Source organism: Staurois parvus, unplaced genomic scaffold (genome assembly GCF_062004578.1).
Source record: "Staurois parvus isolate SC_StPar_1 unplaced genomic scaffold, SC_StPar_1.0 ptg000402l, whole genome shotgun sequence".
Classification (NCBI taxonomy): domain Eukaryota; kingdom Metazoa; phylum Chordata; class Amphibia; order Anura; family Ranidae; genus Staurois; species Staurois parvus.
The window spans coordinates 4,127,309-4,150,666 of NW_028318198.1; the positions used below are offsets into that span (position 1 = coordinate 4,127,309).

At 42.6% G+C, this 23,358-nt stretch overlaps 1 protein-coding gene across 7 annotated transcripts in view; it reads right to left on the minus strand.

The window, feature by feature from the left end:
• Positions 1-23,358, minus strand: part of COL11A1 (collagen type XI alpha 1 chain) — a 282,954-nt gene that overhangs the window by 226,733 nt on the left and 32,863 nt on the right. For all 7 annotated transcript variants that reach the window (XM_089686598.1, XM_089686599.1, XM_089686597.1 and 4 more), the window contains exon 2: positions 2,721-2,888. In XM_089686598.1, coding sequence (XP_089542724.1) covers positions 2,721-2,888 — 168 coding nt within the window. The remainder of the gene's footprint in view (positions 1-2,720; positions 2,889-23,358) is intronic.

The following is a 23,358-nucleotide window of genomic DNA, read 5'->3' on the forward strand; positions in this document are numbered from 1 at the left end:
TATGAGAAAGGCTTAATGACTATGAGTTCCCAATCAGTAACTCAGAAGGTATTGAAGGCAGACGGTTAGCATAATAGCCAGACAGCAGGCATTTTCAGAAGGAGATTAGCAATGGCAATCTCTAGGTTTCTTTAAAGGAAATTCTTTTTCTTGAAGTAAACTGAAGCACACAAGCGGTGCAGTATTTTTATGGGTAATATGTATTGGATGTGCACAATTCAACCTCACCAAACCTTTAGACTGTAATTCATACTGACTAGAAAATTAACTAAGTCTGCTGATATTTCAGAAGAAAATATTGAAACTCATCTTTTATGTGTCTTTCAAAACCCTCCAAGGAAACCACATATTTCTAATTTTTGTTCTTCTGGTAATTTTTAACAGCTACGTTCTTGCTCAAGTATTTTAGTATTTCATATAAGGAATCCTCACTGTGACAAAGAAGTAAAATGGAATGTAGTAAACTATTAAAAGACTATTTTAGTAATATGAACCTTGCAACATGGAATGAGCCAATGAAGACTGTCTGTGCCTAATCATGCTACTGCACATCTCTGAGGAGGCTTTAGGCTATTGAAGAGCTGTGAAAGTCACAAAACATAACATTGCATAATATCTAATAGAGAAATGTGTTCCCAATAGCAACCAGTCATGTTTTTCTGATTATACCTTGCCAATTCATAAAAAACATTTGAGGTAGAATTGAGATCATTTTTTATTTTTCTAGCTGATCAGCAAGTTTTTTTTTACCTTCTATGTAAATTCCTCATCCATTTTGCTGCCATTGGCAAGGAGTACCTTGCAGCAGAGAAACAGTGGGCTAAGGTCTCCTTACCATAGTGGATGTGTTAGAGCCACATAGCATGCATGCACTAGGATGTGCTTTTTAATTTGTTCTACTACTTTTACTGTGCAATGCAGTGCACTGTGATGCATAATAATCCATTGGCTGTACTGTGCTGTTTACTTTGCTTTACATAAATGCTACATGTCCTATTTTTGGTGCATTGATGTGAACTGAAGCTATATCACATAAGGCTATTTGCTTTGCCCTTATGTTGGGACTGCATTGGGCAGTCCAATGACGATGCTGGAAACAAGCCTTTAAAGTGGAACTACACTGTATCTGAGCACCATAAACCAAAAAATGCTTTTTAATTCATTTTTAATATTCAAAGGAAAATCACCCATTCATCTATGTCTCCATGCTTTATTTGGCTAAAAAATCACTTAGAAAAACACCCCTCTAACATTTCTGGCCATGGCTATATTAAGTAAGGGCAGATGATTCATGTAGCATTTACTTCCTGGAATCCATTTGTCCTTTGCACCCAAATGACATTTATGTCCTTTCTTTCCTGCAAATTGGTATTTGATTGCCTGTGCATTTTTTAATTTTTTGCGCTATAAAAAAAAGGCCGACAATTTTGCAAAAAAAAATATTCTGCTACATGTCTTTGCTAAAAAAATTCCAATACGTGTAAATGTATTGGTTTACGTGAAAGTTATAGATTTACAAATGGCGATATAATTACTGGATTTTTTTTTTCACTAGTAATGGTGGCAATCAGAAACTTATAGTGGGACTGCGGTGGGCATTCAGACACTGGGGGGAACTGACTTGATGTCACTGACATCCCCAGTGACACCAATACAGTGATCAGTGCTAAAAAACACTGTACTAAGGGCACTGGGAAGGAAGGGGTTAACATGAGGGGTTATCAAAGGGTTAACTGTGTGCTGTTTTACTTGTGTCTGTGTCCGTTTGCTTCACTACAATCACACTGCTTTGCGTGGCTGTGCACAGCCATCCAAAGCAGTGTGCACAAGCTGACAGGGAGGAGAACTGTATTGTTTACATACAGTTCTCCTCCCCATCGGAAATGCTCGGCAATCACCGAGCGCCAGTGAGTAATCACCAGTCGGGACCCAGTGATTGCCAGTCTCGGCCACTAATGGCGGCATAGGTAGGGGCGCACACGCCCCCTACCCGGAAATACAAAGTCACATATATATATATATATATATATATATATATATATATATATACATGATTTTATGCACCCATGCCACCCTGCAGTGTTATATCTGCTATAGGGCAGTTGGGATCTGTTAAAAACAGTCAATGCTGATTGAGAGAGAGAAGTCCTGCTTTATTGACCAAAAAAGTACCTTGAGAGGAAATGTGATCTCTGACTTGTTAACCTAGTTCTCTTGTTGGATGTCATATTATTTTATTGAGTCTTCTTCTGGTAACAGGTGTTATTTATTCTATGTAGTTTTTCAATAGGATGGTATGGTTCATTACAGTATAATATTAATTTAATTGTACAGTATTTGGTATTTTTATTGTTATTGTGTTATGTTTCTGTTCTTTATAATGTTTTGTGTTGTCTCTGTTGAATGTAAATGTATCTTAATAATTTCCCTTTGGGAATAATAAAGTATTCTGAATCGAAAGTGTGAGATTCTCCTCCAACAACCACAATCAGTAGACTATGCAGTCCAGAGAACAGCTCAGAGCGTAAATGCTCAAGCTCCCCAAATTATTGGGATATCTAATAATTTGTGAGCTGAAAAATCTATTGTTGGACTTTGACCTTTGACAAACCCTTGCAAATACAACTGCTCAAACATTGTTTTTTTATATATGTTCTTGTCTCTTTAACATTTAGAATGGTCAAAACACAATATACAACAGGAATATAAAATGATCTTACCTGGGTATAATTGTTTTAATGGTACACTAAGCTGGACATTTTTTTGAATTTTGTATGCTGTGTCTGGTCCCTTGGATGCCTTTCTGTTTGTGCAAAACCCTACTGTTTTTGACACACCTTCTGGTGTATTGTGGAAATCTAATGCTCTGAGTACATTGACTGGTCCAGCTGAAAAAGATAAAAGAAACAAAGAGTAAGGTTAGGAGACCGCACAATAATTGATCGTGTCAAACATCATATCAATGTAGCAAGATTATTATTCTAATTTCAGCAAGTAAAATTCCTTCTGGGATCATTTACGGGTTTACATTTTTAAATACTTTATAAACTGCTTTTAAAAAGATGACATATCAACAACAAAGACATTGCATATGTGGTAACCCCTATGAAAGGTATAGTAAACCATAACATTCTTAGTAAGATTTGGTTGGTTTCTTTAGATTACCACACACTACATGACATCAACATTCTTTTATTGTGTCCAAGAGTTTACTTCCTAGATTTAATAACGTTTTTCAACTCTGATGCAGAAGGCTTTCAGTAACTCTGTATCAACCCGCGCCTGCACATTTAAACTAACCTCTTCATGTAAATACCCATTAAATTCTGTTCCTATTATTAAATGTTCTAGTATTATTTGAAGATAGTTAAAAGACAAAAGGATTGATTTACTAAAGACAAACAGACTGTTCACTTTGCAAGTTGAAGCTGAATTTCCCCCAGAGCTTATTGAAACAGGTGAAGCTCTGCTGACTTTCATCATCCAATCATTAAGTATGTATGTGTAAGTGTGTTTTTCATTTTCCTTGCACATTATTGGGATATTTTTACAAAGTGAAATTTCAACTCATTCACTAAGCTCTGGGGAAAATTCCCTAAAGTGCAACTATCCTTGCAAAGTGAGCATGCCATTTGCCTTTCGTAAGCTTACAGTTCTTATCATACTGTGTCCAAATAGTTCGCTGTTTTGAGAGTTTACATTTTTTTCAGAAGCTTAGAAAATAGGTAATTTTACTCATCATATGCTCTCAACAGAGCTGGGACAAGGGATGGGCAGGAGCAGGGGCGGACTGACCATTTGGAAACCCGGGCACTGCCTGAGGGCCCAGGGTCAGTAGGGGGCCCCATGAGATACCCCTGGTATCTTTTTCATAGGCTTTTTTGAATTTGGGCAGGGACACAGGGGCCCCATGATCCCCTATTGCCCGGGGGGTCAGTAGGGGGCCCCATGAGATGCCCCTGGTACCTTTTTCATAGTCTTTTTTGAGTTTGGGCAAGGGCACAGGGGCTCCATGATCCCCTATTGCCCGGGGGCCCCATGAGTTGTCAGTCCGCCCCTGGGCAGGAGAGAGCAGTGGTAGGGGAGGATACCCCCCTCACCACACGCAAGCTCCAGATCAGTGGCTAGCAACTCAGGGCCACAGTTTCATGTCTGCTCTGATATCTACTGCTGTCACGCTGTGCTCCAAAATACCTGTTCTCCACCCCATCTGCCCACAGCTGACACAAAAACACATCAGGCACGTGGAACTACTTTCTAGCCACAAGAAAGCAAGCAAATATCCATGCAGGGGCAGTACAAACTCCATGCCAACCATGAACAGTTATAACAAGGGGGAAAGGAATGGACACAAGGTGGTACACCGATTCTATGACAAGCATTGGGGGTGGAGGGTAGTTTTGCATCCTTGCCCTAGGCACTGGATGAATCTGCCCCTGTACTGGCTCTCAGCATGTAAAGACATATTTTTGTGAAACAAAAAAAAAAACTTGACATGGGCAAAGTTCAATGAATCCCCATATTGTCTTTGGAAGATCTTATATATTTATGCTTTATTTTGATGGTAATACATTTTTGTCATCCACATCCATCCTCACTCTTATGGATGTTTAAGCCTGTTGGTCTAGTTTAGGTAGTAACCAATTAACCTTACATGCATGGACTGTGGGGAAGTTCCTGCATGGTAGAATGTTGTTAAAAAATCAGATATGTGCTACGTTTTGAACCAAAAACTAGCATATATATAAAATATTTTTATTTAATTTAAAGCTGGAATTTTAATCCAACCATTAAAGTGGAACCATCCCATTAAAAAATATGTGCTTCAAAAATGTGGAAGGCTTGGGTCATACTGTATTCCAATACTCTGAAGATTTCCCTAGATTAACTGAAACTTGAACAGCAGTTATTGAGGTCACTAGTGTTAAGTCCTTTTGAGATTGATACAAAGTATAATAATAGGATGCTCATGTTATTATTTTACTACCTTACTCACCAGTCGATCCTACTGTATTTATTTTTCTTTCTTATTCTCTTATTATTTCTCTATGTTTTCTCCATGCGATCTGTTCCACAAATGTATTATGTACGGATGCTATAAAGCTGATGCTCATTAAAAGACATTGTAATGTGCAGCACAGTGGCTAAATGGTTAGCACTTCTGCCTGGCAGTACTAGAGTCGTGGGTTAGAATCCCAGCCACGGCACCTTCTGGCTGGAGTTTGCATGTTCTCCCTGTGCTTGTGCGGGTTTCCTCTGGGTACTCCGGTTTCCTCCCACACTCCAAAGACATGCTGATAGGGTAATTGGATCCTGTCTAAATTGGCCCTTGTATATGAATGTGAGTTAGGGAGCTTAGATTGTATGCCCCTTGAGGATTAGGGACTGATGTGAATGTACAATATATATATGTAAACGCTGCGTAAATTGATGGCGCTATATAAGTACCTGAAATAAATAATGTCTTATGCATCATATGGAAAACCTTTATGGTGCTATTGAAGACAGTTGTTATTTGTCTAACTGTTCTCATGCATTCACTCTCCAAACTTTCATTTTGGTTTCTTGTTAATCTGAAAAACTTCAATAAAAATTAGATTGATTAAAAAAAAAAAAAAAAAAAAAAAAAAAAAATATATATATATATATATATATATATATATATGCTTCAGCATCTAATTATAAGTGCATGTGCACTTAGTTTTCTCCTAGCCCCCTGCAAAGTCTGACAAATACCCACTAATCCAACTAGTAAAGTCAACCTAATGCAGCATTCTGTGATAGCATGGCAACAATGCTGCACTGCTCCTGGTCACATCAAACACTACTTTGAAATCGTGTGACTTACAGTGAAGTCTCATGATTTCAAAGTTGGATGACATGCTGATTTTAGGTGCAAGTTGCAAGACATCTGCAAATCGCACCAATAGTAGTGCATGTACTACTTTAGAAATCAGTGCGGTTCTGACCAAGTTGGAACCGCTCCGATATGACTGCTCTAATTGCAGACAATAGGCTGCTATTTGGCATGCTATTTGCAAGTCGCATAGCATGAAAATTGCATGCCAATTCGCATCCAGTGTGACCGGGGTCTTAGGGCTCATTTACACTTACTTGGAAATTTGACATTTGTCATGCTTTTTTAAAGCGCTGTGAGTGCCAATAAAAGCACCTGTCACAAAATAAAATGGTAAGCTTACAGTCCTGTAATTTTATTCAGTGTAAGCTACACTTTGTTTTGGAGGTATTGCAGGTATGAGATATCCCAGGATGCACTGGAAAACTAACAAGCCAACAGGAAAGACATCATCAGCAGTCACTTCCAGTGAATGTGTATATATTATGGAAGTGTCACTTCTGATGTGCAGAGTGGAGCAGCAGGAATGTGAGTGGGTTCTGGACTAGAGCAAAGCAATTAGCGGATGGTACACATGGTGTGCAACATGGGAATGCTATAGCTGAAAGTGAGGGACTGGAAAGAGAGGAATGAACGGCAGAGGATCAGCAGAGCTGGGGAACTGGAGCAGGAGAAACTAGCAGATGTCACACGTGGTGCGCAGCAGGGGAGCAATGTAGTGGGAGGTGAATGGGAACCAGAGAGGGAGGATCAGCAAACTAAAGAATCAGCAGAGCTTGGAGTTACCACTGAGTGGGGGATCAGCAGAGCTGGGGGTTACTACTGAGCAGAGGATCTGCTGAAAAAGGGTATTAATAAGCTGAGGATCTTCAGAACAAGGGTACAGTGATCTTGGGATCTGTTGACTGGGTGTACAACTGAGCCAGGGTTCTACTGGGCCTCTTTAATACAAATAGAAAATCAACACACACAGGGCATTCGCAAGACTCATTAAAACATCACCGAGGTATCACCAAAGCATCACAGAAGCATCAAAAACACTTCAAAAAAGCATGCTGAAGCAATGCTTTAATGTGTGTTAAAGTAGAAACAAGTGTAATTAAGCCCTTATGTAGACTGTGCTTTTTGCACTATAGTGGAATGGAAAAGAAAAAGTAGGGGGCGTGGCTATCAGTATTGTCCCTGCTGATTTACAAGTTTGTAGCTTGTCAATCAGTACCTGGCCCTACCTTGTCCTGTCAACAGTTTTCTGGTCTAACAGCACTGGTCTATTCGCTGTCACCCTTTTATTGTCAGTTACAGTTTCTGGAAGGAGGAACACATAAAATACAAATAAAGGAGGCTTTGGTTCAGTCAGGGAAGATACAGGAGATTTTTTATTTACTTTATAAGATTTTTAGATCATAAAGTAACTGAGTTTGACACTGACTTAAACTAAGAAACAAGCTGCTTAAAAATTTGTTTTAGGTTTTTAGTCATATAGGTGATCTTTTTTTTTTTTTTTTTACTTATCCAAATGCAACTCATTCTTGTATACACAGGCACATAAAACTATACTGCACATAGACCAGTACAAAAAAAAACAAAAAAACAACATGTGCATATGCATATGTGGGCAAATACACACAAATACACATGTACATGCATAAAATGTGTATTTGAAGAGATTAAAATTCCATTCTGAGAGCTAAATTTAAGTTTACTTGTGTGTGCATGTATGTGCAATTGTGCACAGTATTATGCACAAATATTTTAAAATACGCTGAAAATATATGCAAGAAATTTTGGCCAGGAATATTGATGATCAAACATCAGTATTGTGTGCAAGTATTGCAAATGTTATTGGGAATTTTCAATTTAAAATGGAACAATATTCAACCATCTATATGTGGATTAAAATACAAGTGATCTGTTTCCCCCATTTAATATGTATTTGTTTAGCCATCCTTGTGACCCATACTGCCCTCAATCTGTACTAGAATGTGTGAGACTTTACTATTCTCAGCTGCAGCACTAAAAATTCTCTCCACCTCCAACCTTTCCCTGTTTTTAATAAACATCACCCACCTGTTGGAGTCTTCCTTGTGCTCTGCTGCTGCCATAAGCTCATCTAATTACTTCCAGCTATCTATACCCTAAAGTGCAAGAAACTGGCTGATTGTGCATAATATACAACTCTAAGGGCTAGTTTACACTAACATTAGCCCTCTGAAGACTGATTGCTCTTCGAATGATGTTTGACAGGTAATAAGGAGGCATTATCCTGCCTCTTCACCACCTGTTTAAATCCCTAAAAACCCATACCACCATGCCGAAACTATGTGCATTTCACTCAGTTGAGAAACAGTTGCAGTGTGGCCCTATTCAGATGAATGGGGTGTATTTGGTGTGGCTATAGCTCAAAGAACACTACAGGGGTGATAACATTTGCAGTGCCACAACATAATGTGTACATTGGCGTCCACAGCCTTTGCAGCTTGAGCGGGAGTGTTTTTACCCCCCAACTGCAGGTGTTAATGAGTCCAGTTTGATGTCTCGTGCACAGGGGATTATAAAAAATGAAAGTAGCCAGAATTCAGGTAGCTATACAATCAGCTTTTAAATATACTGTGTATTTAATGATTTCTAAATTAATGATAAAACTAAAAGATGTTTTGCTAGTTCCAGTGTAAATTATTTTTCAGTCATTCATCACTTCTTTCCTTATTCAAACATTGTATCCAGACAGAAGAAAAATATTGAATAAATACAACTGTATCTCCTATTGACTGACTGGCAAAATAGTATAGTGTTCTTGAAGTTAATTGAAAAATTCTAGTGCTGGAACCAATGTAGTCTTAAAGGTCATTCCAAGGGTACAAGTGGCAGCCATATGTAAAAATATAAAACCCTTCTAGAATTACAATCCTTTCATAGAAGTAGCATGTTAGAAGTCAATCTGTTATATAATCTAAGTGCTGATAACATTGACAATAAGGAGTCATTATTTTCCCAGTCAGGATAAAGAAAAGATAGGTTTGAAATAAGGAATAGCTGGGAGATGCACTACTGATGAATTATTTGTAATTGAATCTCTTTTTCTTAACCACTTGAGCTCTGGAAGATTTTGCACCCTTCGTGGCCAGGCCATATTTTGCTATTAAACATAAAATGGGGTATGTAGCGCTACAAAATATCAGACAAAGAGGGTGACACCATAAAAAGAAACAATAATGGACAAAATTGTTCATATGGTGTATCTGGAGGGCAGATGGATATGATCCTGTGACGTTCCAGATCCAACTCAGTAGGATAGAAAAAATATAGTGCGGTTATGCGCTTACCACAAATACATACAATATGGGCATTGTATGTAAATCCTCAGCAACAGATCATCATGGTCTGGTCAGCAGCATGAGCAGCATCTGGTCACATCAGGACATCAGGGTCTGGTCAGCAGCGTGAGCAGTATCCGGTCACCATAGCGGGCATTCAGGGATGGTGGTGCACACCTTTAATAGAGGTCCCTTCAGACTCACCCGTAGGTCCAACGTTGTCCCGGCACCAACTAGTTCCTTATTCCAGATCACCACCTTGCAGAGCTCATTATAAACGAGCCAGTAGGCAAGAAGGTATCAATGGTGAAATACGTTTATTCAAAGTAAAATAAGCAAACAGAAGGAAAGAACTCACATCAGCATAAAAGGGATACATCCACGTCTCATGGGTTCCCTGATGGCTAGTGGTTCCATCAGCATAAAAAACACTCATCCAGGTCTGATTTAAATGTCCCTGGTGGCTAGTGGTATCATCAACAAAGATTGTATATCAAGATTCCCCAGGAATGAAAGCAGCCACCCAGGTCTAATAACAAGACTCCCCTGGTGGTTAGTGTTTCCCTGGTGGTATAGTCGTCAATTGGGTGGATCCCCTTAGGGATCCTTAGGGGATCCACCCAATTGACGCCTATACCACCAGGGAAACACTAACCACCAGGGGAGTCTTGTTATTAGACCTGGGTGGCTGCTTTCATTCCTGGGGAATCTTGATATACAATCTTTGTTGATGATACCACTAGCCACCAGGGACATTTAAATCAGACCTGGATGAGTGTTTTTTATGCTGATGGAACCACTAGCCATCAGGGAACCCATGAGACGTGGATGTATCCCTTTTATGCTGATGTGAGTTCTTTCCTTCTGTTTGCTTATTTTACTTTGAATAAACGTATTTCACCATTGATACCTTCTTGCCTCCTGGCTCGTTTATAATGAGCTCTGCAAGGTGGTGATCTGGAATAAGGAACTAGTTGGTGCCGGGACAACGTTGGACCTACGGGTGAGTCTGAAGGGACCCCTATTAAAGGTGTGCACCACCATCCCTGAATGCCCGCTATGGTGACCGGATACTGCTCACGCTGCTGACCAGACCATGATGATCTGTTGCTGAGGATTTACATACAATGCCCATATTGTATGTATTTGTGGTAAGCGCATAACCGCACTATATTTTTTCTATCCTACTGAGTTGGATCTGGAACGTCACAGGATCATATCCATCTACCCTCCAGATACACCATATGAACAATTTTGTCCATTATTGTTTCTTTTTATGGTGTCACCCTCTTTGTCTGATATTTTGTAGCGCTACATACCCCATTTTATGTTTATTTCACGTTCAAGGTATTGAGGATTACCCTGTATGTTAGCTGCTCGCTTTGTCTGTTTGCGCTCACTTACCCTACCCTTTACATATTTTGCTATTAACTGGCAATGGCGCTACACTATATTCAAATAAAATGTATATAATTTTTTTCACACAAATAGAGCTTATTTATGGTGGCATTTGATCACCACTGGGTTTTAATTTTTTTATCATATAAATGAAAAAAGACTGAAAATTTTGGGAAAAAAATATGTTTAACTTTCTGCTTAAAACATATCCAATAAAATAGTAGAAAAAAAATATTCATAAATTTTTACCAAAATATATTCTGCTACATGTGTTTGGTAAAAAAAAATCCTTGTAAGTGTATATTAATTGCTTTGCATGAATGTTATAGTGTCTACAAACAATGGTATATATACTGGAGTTTTTCTTTATTTCTTAATTTTTTTATACTAGTAATGGCAGCGATCAGTGGCTTATAGTGGGGCTGTGTGTGTAGGGCAATCTGACACTGACACTGACACTTTGTGGGAACTGACACTGACATCACTAGTAACAGTAATATAGTGATAAGTGCTAATTAAATACATTAACATGTTAAATACATTAACATCCCTCCTAGATTGTAAGCTTGAAAGAGTAGGGCCCTCTTACCCCTCGTACCCTGTCTGTTTTTGTTGTACTGTGCCATGTACTGTCCCCCCTATTGTACAGCACTGAGCAAACCCTTTGGCGCTATATAAACTCGATGTAATAATAATAATAACATCTTGAGGTAATAAAGGGGTTAACTGTGTGTCTAACAAGTGTTAATGTGTGTAGTATGTGCTGCTTTTCACTACAGATGGATTTGTTTCTTTTCCCTTTAAAGAAACAAAGCAATTGTTCCCTCTGTTCAGAATGCTGTGTTGTTTGTCAATTTAAAATGTGAAGATTCTTTATACAGTACATGACAATACATACAGTATGCTATCATGGTACCATGAAATGGTATATATAGTTTGAACTTTTTTTTCACAAACAGCATATTAATCTAAACACTGTAAATAAAAGTATATCAGTGCTAGATTTTGCATTTAAATAACCAAGTCATAGTTATTGTTTCTTACAATGAAACTATTGTTACTATCATTTATTGTAAACATTCTTACCCATTAGTCACTTTCTTTTAAATTTTTATAACTTTATGAAGTGTTTGGAAACTGACAAAAAAGCATGTAAAAGAAATTAGGTTTAATTGAAATGGGAACTCTTAAAATCTGTTGATTTAGTGTCAATATCTGAAAACCTAAAGGCAAGTGAAGCCAACTCTATCTTTTGTGATACTATTCAAACAAAAATTATTTTTAGCATTGCATTGACACATTCTAGTAAGAAGCATTAATTTACAGGTATTATGACTTCAAAAGCAGAAATGGCACCCAAACAACCGGAGCCTGTGTGGGTGGTCACCTTCCCCCACAATGCTGTGTAGAACTTGAGATGGCTAACACAGGAACAATAACTTCCTTTGGTGTTCATTTAACTGCAGAAAATGGTGCCCATTGCAGTTTGCAGGAATGTGTCCCTATTCTCAGCTTTAACCCAGCAAATCTGCAGCAGATAGAGATGGATCATAGAGTGTTTACGGGGAGAGATATTTGCTACCAATATACACTACTGCTGCTTAAAACTGCTATAATTTTAGACAGTCATATATAATCAGTGTGTGTTGGTGACTTGGAACAGATAGAGAGAGATCATACAGACATATATTGCAGGGATATATATTGTTTCTGCTTTAATACTACAGTACTGCTGCTGAAAACGACTATATTTACAGTCAGTCATATGCACAACCAGTGTGTGTTGGAGACTTATTACACTGATTGGCACTGTGGTGGGCTACATAGTGTGTAAACCTTTCCCCAAGTTCATTGTTTTGTATTGTGCAACTGCCATGTGGAGTGTGGTGAGACACATAATATTGTGTACCCCCTCTACATTCTCAGTGCAAAGACCCAACAGTATTTTCTAGAACTACCTTTTTATGGGTGTCTGCAACAATCTTAGTTGCTGTTTAATTGCTGGGTCCCTTCTTGTAATTTTTTAAATACTTTTTTTATTATTTCATGTATTCATTCATTTAAAAAAAAAAATGGAAAGGGGGGGAGGTGCAGATCTTAAATGTCCCTGACATAGGCAAAGGTACCACTGTATACTTGTGTCCTACCAGGTTAGTATGCCAAATCACCACATTGGTGATCACTACACCAAAGTGCCAAATTATTAATCGCCCATTCTAGCTGCTAATAAAATCTTCTGTATTCATAATGTCCTGCAGGCCTAAAGGGAGAGGCAGAGGTTCTGCATGAGCAGGAATTATGGGCCAAGTAATTTCCTCATTTGCAAATTAAAAAATGTGCAGAAAACATATAATTCACTCTTTGAACTGAGATGTGGACCCTATGTACTATTGAGTATCCAGGCTGGACCACTGCCATTAGCTTGCACAGTATACTCTAATTTTTATTTCATGTTTCATTATAAACCCTGTTTAGTGACTGTCTCTCTCTGAAAATGCAGTCTATTAAAGTCACTTGCATACTGCGCATTGAATCTGTACAATTTCTGGCTCTTTTTTGTGCACTAATATATCTGTCTCTCACTCAGAAAATGGGACCTAGTAAAACTGCTTACAAAATGTGCATGGAGTCACTACAATGTTTCTGGCTTTTTATGTGAAATAATACAATTTAATTTTGATTTTGTTGTGATGGAGTCACAACAATATTTAATTTCTTGTGTGTGAAAAATTGCACAGATTTTAGGCATCCTGTGCAACACAAATGTCATTTTTGGTGAGATACTCACAAAGGGTTAATCACTTCTCAAGGGATGCTGACTCTCTTGTTGGTCTTTCACTATGCTAATGCCACCTAGTAAAATTAATAAATAGGTTGCAAAAGGGTATTTTTTAAAATAAAATATTAAACAGGGTATCATTACCTGCTTTGTGCAATGGTATTGCACAGAGCTGCCCAGAGCCCCCTCTTCTGGAGTCCCCCACTGGCAATCTTGGCTCTTCCTCTTCTATTTGTGCTATCATAGAAAGTGGTTTCTTATGGTGGCACACCTGCAGAATCACTCCTGAGCCAGGCTGTGTGCACCCACAGACATACACTGACTCAACCCAGCCCCGCTCCCTCCTCACAGGATTTGATTGATATCAGCAGGAGCCAATGGCTCCCTCTGCTGTTTCTGAGCGTCTGAGGAGAGAGAGAGAGAGAGAGAGAGAGAGAGAGAGAGAGAGACACAGAGACAGAGACAGAGACAGAGAGACAGAGAGAGAGAGCAGTTCCTGTTTGGCTGTTTTCCCTAAAAGAAATACACTCTAATTTGGATCTCTTGATTTAAAAACTGCCTGGGCTCTCGCTCTTATACTGCATCCTACTAAAGCTGCTTACATAGTGTGCATGGAGTCCCCCAACACTCGTTGTCACTGCCAGCAACATAACATTCCACCTCCTCCAGACCACTAGCACCCCAACACTCCTCTTTACCACCAGCACCTCAACCCTCTTACTCATTTTCCTCCTCTGCCTCCTGTGCTTAATGGCATTCCACCTGCTAATGGAAAGCAGGGATGTCTTTCGGTGCAAGGCAGTGGCAGCTGCCATATAACTTCGTGGCTGGTTATCTGGCACTGTGGTGTGCCCTAATAAAGGCATAAACAGGGGTATAGCTGGCATTAAGACACAAGAAATGGACATGCTTTGTGAAAATCTTTGTCTTCTGCTTTTGCAGCAGCAAAGCAGATCTCTGTAGGCCAGCCCTGGGGAGAGCATCCACATAAATGTATACTGACTTCTCATAGTCAGTTGGTCCTAATAGGATGAAACTAACAGTGGAGGAAGAGGAGGAAAATGGCGCAGGATCAGCACCAGAAGGGCAAGTGGCTGTTCTGCTCCCTTGTGGAAAAGGAGGAAGGAAATGGAGCACTTGCAGTCCCAAAATAAATGACTGTTTTGCGCTCTTGTAAAGGATGAAAAGGGCACACAAGCAGGCCCAAAATATATAGCAGCTTTGCCAAGGAAAAGAGAAAATTAGTGGGTACAAAACAAGTGTCTGCCAGATGCCCTTGAGTAGTAGGAAGAAAAGGGTGCACTAGAAGACCCAAAATACATGGCTACATTTCCCCCATGAGGAGGAGTAAAAAGACCAGGAACATTCCACTTTATTATATGTGAGTAGTTGCACCGCAACATTATTAGTCAAATTAATTTAGTAAAAATGCAAATAATATGTGTAAAATAAATCTATATTTAATCTAACAGCCACAAATACAACAACAAGTCTATGACAGTCCAATCCAGACTATATTATGTTTTACTATATGTACTATATTTTTGCAAAATGTTTCTTGGTGTCTGTACATGTTCCCCATGGCAGTGCCTTATGCCCTCTGTCCATTTTCCCATTAAAGGAAGATTTATGGAAAGACAGGCAGCCTATGTCAAGAAGATTATACATGTAAAGTGTGTTGCTGAATGTCCATCCCCCAGTCATATACTTTTTCCCCTTGTCTTCATGCAGCTTACACTTCTCCCCAAGCTGTGGAAATGTGGGCACTCATTTATTTTTGTTACACTCCTCCTTGTTAATGCCAGAACCACATCCCTCATTTCACCACCTGTACACCAACACTCTTCTTCCTGTGGCTGGATTAGTGGAAGAGGAGGAAGAAGGAAATGGAGTGCCTTAGCAATCTTCCTAAAAAATAGCTGCCATGTGCCCTTGAAAAGGAAGAAGGAAAGGTGCATGAGCAGTCCTCAAAATAAAATGACTGCTTTGCACTCTTGAGGAGGAAGGGCACATTGGCAGCACGCTAAAATAAAGTTGTTATTATGGTCCCTTTAGAAGTAGGAGGCAAAAAAAGTGCATTAGAAACACCCTAAAAAAGTGGCTGCAATGCACCATTGAAGAATGAGGTGGATGTGCTTTTTGCTGCCAACATTTCTTATTAAGGTGTTGTTCCTGCTGAACTTTGTGGTACAGAGTCATGTGTTTCCTCATGCATGTGTTGCCTAACTGACTGTTACTTTTACCATGGTAGATATGCTGCAGGCAGCGGCTGCAGAGCACAATTGTACTATTGGCAGCAGATATGTTTAAAAAAGTCCCATACTGCAGCTCTCATTTCATTTGCTATCTATTCGCAAACGGTCACTGACACCAAACACATAACTGTTCACAGAATATTTTGGGGAATAATTGGGAATACAGGGATTGGAGGGGGGTTGTAGAATGTGGAGTTGTAGTTCTGAAGTGTTTTTGTGCACTCAGTTTTGACATGATTAAACTTTTAGGAAAATTCAGTTTGGTACTGAGGAAAAAAGGAGGTCACAAACTACACTATGAAACTCTTTTGCCATTTGTATAAATTTGAGGGCTTTAACTTCATTTTTTTGGAAGGGCAAAATTTCCTATAGCTTTTAGATATGTTGAGAATCATAGCGTTCTATAACATCACATACAGGTCAAAGGCATCTCCCAAGCATGTCATGCTTTTCTCTCTGCTGTAATGTATCTTTTAACATGTTTCTCGACATTTTACATTTACCCCATGGCAGCTCCCATCTTTCCATGCCTTTTGTTTGATAATTCTTTGTCAATCAGACATAAAAATGGCAAGAATTGATTTTCATGATTTTCTCACTATGGACCCCCAGTAGTGTCCAGATTCGGGTTCACAACTTGCAAACTTCACAAGGGGTTCAATGGACAGTTTACAATCTGAACTTAAGCCCAGGGCATTATTTGTTCTTCCTACTACTATTGAGTGTTCTTCAGTAGATAGAGGAAGAAGATACAATGTATTTGGTTATGAACATTTATTTAACTATAGTCAGTCACTGAAGGGATTATGCCAGTGTTATGGGCTGATGAAGGGTATAAATATTTGGGCAGACCTTGTAGAAAGGAACTTCCCTTACAGGCTTTGCCTGGATAGGATGTAAGTCCAGAAGTCTCTGAATCTGTCAGGCCTGTTGCCTGGGGAGAGTGTAGCTGTGAGAGATTCAGTATTTGCTTCCCAGGCTCTTTGCCTTGAGGAGTAAGTGAAGCTAAAGAAGAGTTCTGTTCATATAGTTGCCTATCTGGATGTAAAGGTTCACAACTGTTCCCTTTATTTACGCTTTTCACATAGCTGACCACAATTATGTTGTTAATTTAATTTGTTTAAAGTAAGACTACATATTTCTCTGTTGTCTAAGAGCACTCAGATTCCCCTCTTTTGATATCACCTTCAAGACTAGTACATTCAGAGAAAGGCATAGTCTTTGCATACTGCATGTATGATTTTCTGAGCCTTCCTCTTGATCAAATATCACACAGAAACATTTTAGGATGTTAAAATAAAAAAATGTTGACTCACTCTAAAAGGTTAATGTCATGAGTTAAACATAGAGTATAACAGATATCTGTAGGATTGCACAGACCCAGATTGCCAATTAAAACAACAATTGTGCAATCACAACAAATCATAGGCATTAATAAAGAATATGTAAACCCAACATTTTACATTCCTAAAATATGCCTGCTGTGCCATGTACTTGTATTAAAAAAGTATCCTGTTCTCTATTTATTGCTTCATTGTGTGAAATGCATCCAGTCCCTTTCCTAATACCTAAAAAAACTGTCAACACTAGGCTTCAGAGCCGCCCCCCCCCCCCCCCCCCCACACACACACACACACACAAAACCATTCACTGGAAACTTCAGTGTACCGCTGTTTCCCTCCCCCCAGCTCTCTAAGCTCGTTATGCAGCTGAGAAAAGAGGGTATGTGATAACTTATAAAAAAAAAGGGATGGGGGAAGGTATTTATAATGTTTTTATATGTATGCACAAATGTTTTGCCTTTCATTTCTATTTTAAAATGAATGGATTGTTTACAAGGTGAGGATTAACATAAATTTAATGTCAGTGGGAAGCTTATGAGTGTGAATGAACTCTGAATCATTCATAGTTTTGCTATGACTTTGGTCATGTGACTTATGTAGCTAATAGCTTACATAAAATAATTTGCGTAGTTGAGTTCTAACAAATGAGTCCTAAAAGCCTAGAAAAAAAGGTGTTAAAAATAGAAAACATTAATCAAATATCTTTAATCTTATAATCTACCAAAACTCACGTGTATGTGTTTACATCAATTAAAGAAAACACTTTACAGAATCATGTGAATACTGAAATTTATATAAAATTTGCTGCTATCATTCATAAATTTGATTTCAGTAAAAACCCTTCAATGGCCTCTAGCCTTCAACAATTCACAGGAGAATTTTCCTCATCCAGAGGGTATTTCAGTGTGCTTTAAAGGGATTAGAAGAAGGTTTAAAGAAGGAAAATGGGATTAGCAGTTATGAGACAGCTTTAGGAAAAATATCAGGAAAATACTTTAGACACATCAAAGTGACCTGTCACAGAGCATCCATACAATAGATTCAGTGCTTTCTGTATTCACCTATGGATTCTCCCCTTTTATATTTTGTTTCACTGCTAAAAATGCTGTGATCCTCAGAAAGGAGTTTTATACTGTATGTAGTTTTGTAAATAAATATAAATCAAAACATTTAATCATTCTGTAAAGAGGGGTATTCAAAATATATTTTTTTTTATATAAAGAACATACTCTTATTACTGTTATTTGTTTCTCAATTAGAAAAGTATAACTAAAAGCAACTTTTTTTTTTAGTTTTGGACAGAGACAAGAGGGATTAGAACACTTGTCAGGTTTTTATCGCTCATAATCATAAAATGCAGTGCTAATCAAGTAATAAATGCAATGATAAATAAATGATAAATATAAACAATGATAGATATGATAATAACTAGAGATGAGTGAAGTATTCAAAAATTCGATTCGGCTGATTCGCCGAATTCGCGGAATAAATTCGATTCGAGTCGAATATATTCGCTGCGAATTTAACTTATAAAAAGGGTGTTTCTAGGCTTCAGAGAGCCTTTATATTAGTGCAGAACACTGTACCTTTAATTTAAATGCCCTTGGAGTCTGCTGGGGAAGAGAAATAATACTGTCAGTCAGTATGACATGCAGATGAGTGCCGTCGATCTTAGAATCACCGCACACTTCACTCATTTGGGCACTCACGGGGCCAAAACCAGAGTGTGGAGCCACAGTGTGGCGGTGGAGGCAGCAGCAATGGGAGGCCATACAGCACCCTATGAATAAATGGAACCCACCAGCAGTGTGAGGAGACCTGAAAGTGGCACATAGCAGAGTGTGGCGATGGAGACAGCAGCAATGGGAGGCCGTACAGGGACCCATGACACACTCTGGACCTGGCAGCAGCATGAGGAGGCGGTACAGGGGCCCATGACAGATTACGGGCCTGGCAGCAGCATGAGGAGTCGGTACGGGGGCCCATGGCAGATTACGGGCCTGGCAGCAGAAATGGGAGGCTGTACAGGGACCCATGACACACTCTGGACCTGGAAGCAGCATGAGGAGGCGGTACAGGGGCCCATGACAGATTACGGGCCTGGCAGCAGCATGAGGAGTCGGTACGGGGGCCCATGGCAGATTACGGGCCTGGCAGCAGCAATGGGAGGCCGTACAGGGACCCATGACACACTCTGGACCTGGCAGCGGCATGAGGAGGCGGTACAGGGGCCCATGACAGATTACGGGCCTGGCAGCAGCATGAGGAGTCGGTACGGGGGCCCATGGCAGATTACGGGCCTGGCAGCAGCAATGGGAGGCCGTACAGGGACCCATGACACACTCTGGACCTGGCAGCAGCATGAGGAGGCGGTAAAGGGGCCCATGACAGATTACGGGCCTGGCAGCAGCATGAGGAGTCGGTACGGGGGCCCATGGCAGATTACGGGCCTGGCAGCAGCAATGGGAGGCCATACAGCACCCTATGACAAAATGGAACCCACCAGCAGTGTGAGGAGACCTGAAAGTGGCACATGGCAGAGTGTGGCGATGGAGACAGCAGCAATGGGAGGCCGTACAGGGACCCATGACACACTCTGGACCTGGCAGCAGCATGAGGAGGCGGTACAGGGGCCCATGACAGATTACGGGCCTGGCAGCAGCATGAGGAGTCGGTACGGGGGCCCATGGCAGATTACGGGCCTGGCAGCAGCAATGGGAGGCCGTACAGGGACCCATGACACACTCTGGACCTGGCAGCAGCATGAGGAGGCGGTACAGGGGCCCATGACAGATTACGGGCCTGGCAGCAGCATGAGGAGTCGGTACGGGGGCCCATGGCAGATTACGGGCCTGGCAGCAGCAATGGGAGGCCCGTAATCTGCCAACACCCTATGACAAAATGGAACCCACCAGCAGTGTGAGGAGACCTGAAAGTGGCACATGGCAGAGTGTGGCGATGGAGACAGCAGCAATGGGAGGCCGTACAGGGACCCATGACACACTCTGGACCTGGCAGCAGCATGAGGAGGCGGTACAGGGGCCCATGACAGATTACGGGCCTGGCAGCAGCATGAGGAGTCGGTACGGGGGCCCATGACAGATTACGGGCCTGGCAGCAGCATGAGGAGTCGGTACGGGGGCCCATGGCAGATTACGGGCCTGGCAGCAGCAATGGGAGGCCCGTAATCTGCCAGCACCCTATGACAAAATGGAACCCACCAGCAGTGTGAGGAGACCTGAAAGTGGCACATGGCAGAGTGTGGCGATGGAGACAGCAGCAATGGGAGGCCGTACAGGGACCCATGACACACTCTGGACCTGGCAGCAGCATGAGGAGGCAGTACAGGGGCCCATGACAGATTACGGGCCTGGCAGCAGCATGAGGAGTCGGTACGGGGGCCCATGGCAGATTACGGGCCTGGCAGCAGCAATGGGAGGCCGTACAGGGACCCATGACACACTCTGGACCTGGCAGCAGCATGAGGAGGCGATACAGGGGCCCATGACAGATTACGGGCCTGGCAGCAGCATGAGGAGTCGGTACGGGGGCCCATGGCAGATTACGGGCCTGGCAGCAGCAATGGGAGGCCCGTAATCTGCCAGCACCCTATGACAAAATGGAACCCACCAGCAGTGTGAGGAGACCTGAAAGTGGCACATGGCAGAGTGTGGCGATGGAGACAGCAGCAATGGGAGGCCGTACAGGGACCCATGACACACTCTGGACCTGGCAGCAGCATGAGGAGGCGGTACAGGAGCCCATGACAGATTAGGGGCCTGGCAGCAGCATGAGGAGTCGGTACGGGGGCCCATGGCAGATTACGGGCCTGGCAGCAGCAATGGGAGGCCATACAGCACCCTATGACAAAATGGAACCCACCAGCAGTGTGAGGAGACCTGAAAGTGGCACATGGCAGAGTGTGGCGATGGAGACAGCAGCAATGGGAGGCTGTACAGGGACCCATGACACACTCTGGACCTGGCAGCAGCATGAGGAGGCGGTACAGGGGCCCATGACAGATTACGGGCCTAGCAGCAGCATGAGGAGTCGGTACGGGGGCCCATGGCAGATTACGGGCCTGGCAGCAGCAATGGGAGGCCGTACAGGGACCCATGACACACTCTGGACCTGGCAGCAGCATGAGGAGGCGGTACAGGGGCCCATGACAGATTACGGGCCTGGCAGCAGCATGAGGAGTTGGTACGGGGGCCCATGGCAGATTACGGGCCTGGCAGCAGCAATGGGAGGCCTGTAATCTGCCAGCACCCTATGACAAAATGGAACCCACCAGCAGTGTGAGGAGACCTGAAAGTGGCACATTGCAGAGTGTGGCGATGGAGACAGCAGCAATGGGAGGCCGTACAGGGACCCATGACACACTCTGGACCTGGCAGCAGCATAAGGAGGCGGTACAGGGGCCCATGACAGATTACGGGCCTGGCAGCAGCATGAGGAGTCGGTACGGGGGCCCATGGCAGATTACGGGCCTGGCAGCAGCAATGGGAGGCCCGTAATCTGCCAGCACCCTATGACAAAATGGAACCCACCAGCAGTGTGAGGAGACCTGAAAGTGGCACATGGCAGAGTGTGGCGATGGAGACAGTAGCAATGGGAGGCCGTACAGGGACCCACGACACACTCTGGACCTGGCAGCAGCATGAGGAGGTGGTACAGGGGCCCATGACAGATTACGGGCCTGGCAGCAGCATGAGGAGTCGGTACGGGGGCCCATGGCAGATTACAGGCCTGGCAGCAGCAATGGGAGGCCCGTAATCTGCCAGCACCCTATGACAAAATGGAACCCACCAGCAGTGTGAGGAGACCTGAAAGTGGCACATGGCAGAGTGTGGCGATGGAAACAGCAGCAATGGGAGGCCGTACAGGGACCCATGACACACTCTGGACCTGGCAGCAGCAAGAGGAGGCGGTACAGGGGCCCATGGCAGAGTGGCGAAGCGTAAGCAGCTTAAATTGAAGGCCATACAGAGGCCTATGTTAAAAATAATAACATGTTTGGGGCATGATTCATGGCGGATTTAGTCAGTTGTGTCAGGAACTGGTGGTTTGAAATCCAGACTAATCCACGCCTGATTCATTTTCACAAACGTGAGTCTCTCCACACTTTGGGTGGACAGTTGTGTCCTCCGCGGAGTTACAATACCTCCTGCCACACTAAACACGCGCTACGATGCCACACTACTGGCCGGGCATGACAGCCTTTCAAGGGCAAATTCAGCTAGTTGGGGCCAAAGGTCAAGTTTCGTTGCCCAGTAGTCAAGGGGATTGTCTACCTCGGTTGGCAGGGTGCTGTCCAAGTAGGCCCAAACCTGTTGTTTGAGGTCCTGCTTCAGGTCCACCTGATGCTGCTGCTGCTGCGGCTGGTTAGTAGTTTCCTCACTGCGCTGGTGAAGAAAGCTACTCATCATCGACTGCAGACTGAGGCAGCCGCTGCTGGTGGAGCTGCCACTGCTCCTACCACCCCACCCCTCCCCTGCTGCCATGGCAGCGGAACGCGAGCGCACAGGGCCCACAGTGTCTGAGGATGGACGTTGGCGCAGAAAGGCAGAGACCAACTGACTACATAGGTGGTTTTTATAGTACGTTATTTTGGCCTCCACATCAGGAAATCTGTGATGGCCTTTCGCTGTTCGTAAAGGCGGTCTAACATATGTAGGGTTGAATTCCACCTTGTTGCAACGTCGCAGATCAGGCGATGCTGTGGAATTCTGTTCTGCCGCTGCAGCTCAAGGAGGGTGTGCTTTGCGGTGTAGGAATGGCTGAAATGCATGCAAAGTTTACGTGACATTTTAAGGATGTCTTGCAGTGGGATGGTGGATTTTAGGAACCGCTTGACAACCAGATTGAACACGTGAGCCATGCATGGCGCATGGCACAACCTTCCTTGACGCAGAGCAGACACCATGTTCTTTCCGTTGTCGGTCAACATGGTTCCGATTTTCAGTTTGCGCGGAGACAGCCATCTGTCGATTTCTCTGTTCATTACACTCAGAAGTTCCTCCCCTGTGTGACTACGTTCGCCAAGGCATACCAGGTGCAGCACAGCGTGACACCGTTGCGCCCTGCACATATGCCGGTCGGGTAATGGGACTTGGCACGGGGGTGGCGGCTGAGGACACGGCGGAAGAAGAGATGGTAGAGGCGGACATCTTTGCTGGACCAAGGACGTGCAAACGTGGAGGCAAAAGCGGCGTGACCTGTCCAAGTTGCTGGTGCGGCTGTGCCGGCACCACGTTCACCCAGTGGGCCGTAAATGACATGTACTGTCCCTGACCGTAGTTACAGCTCCACACGTCGACGCTGCCGTGCACTTTGGCAGAGACCGACATGCTCAAAGACTGGCCCACCATCTCTTCTACATGTGAATGCAGGGCTGGCATTGCCTTTTTGG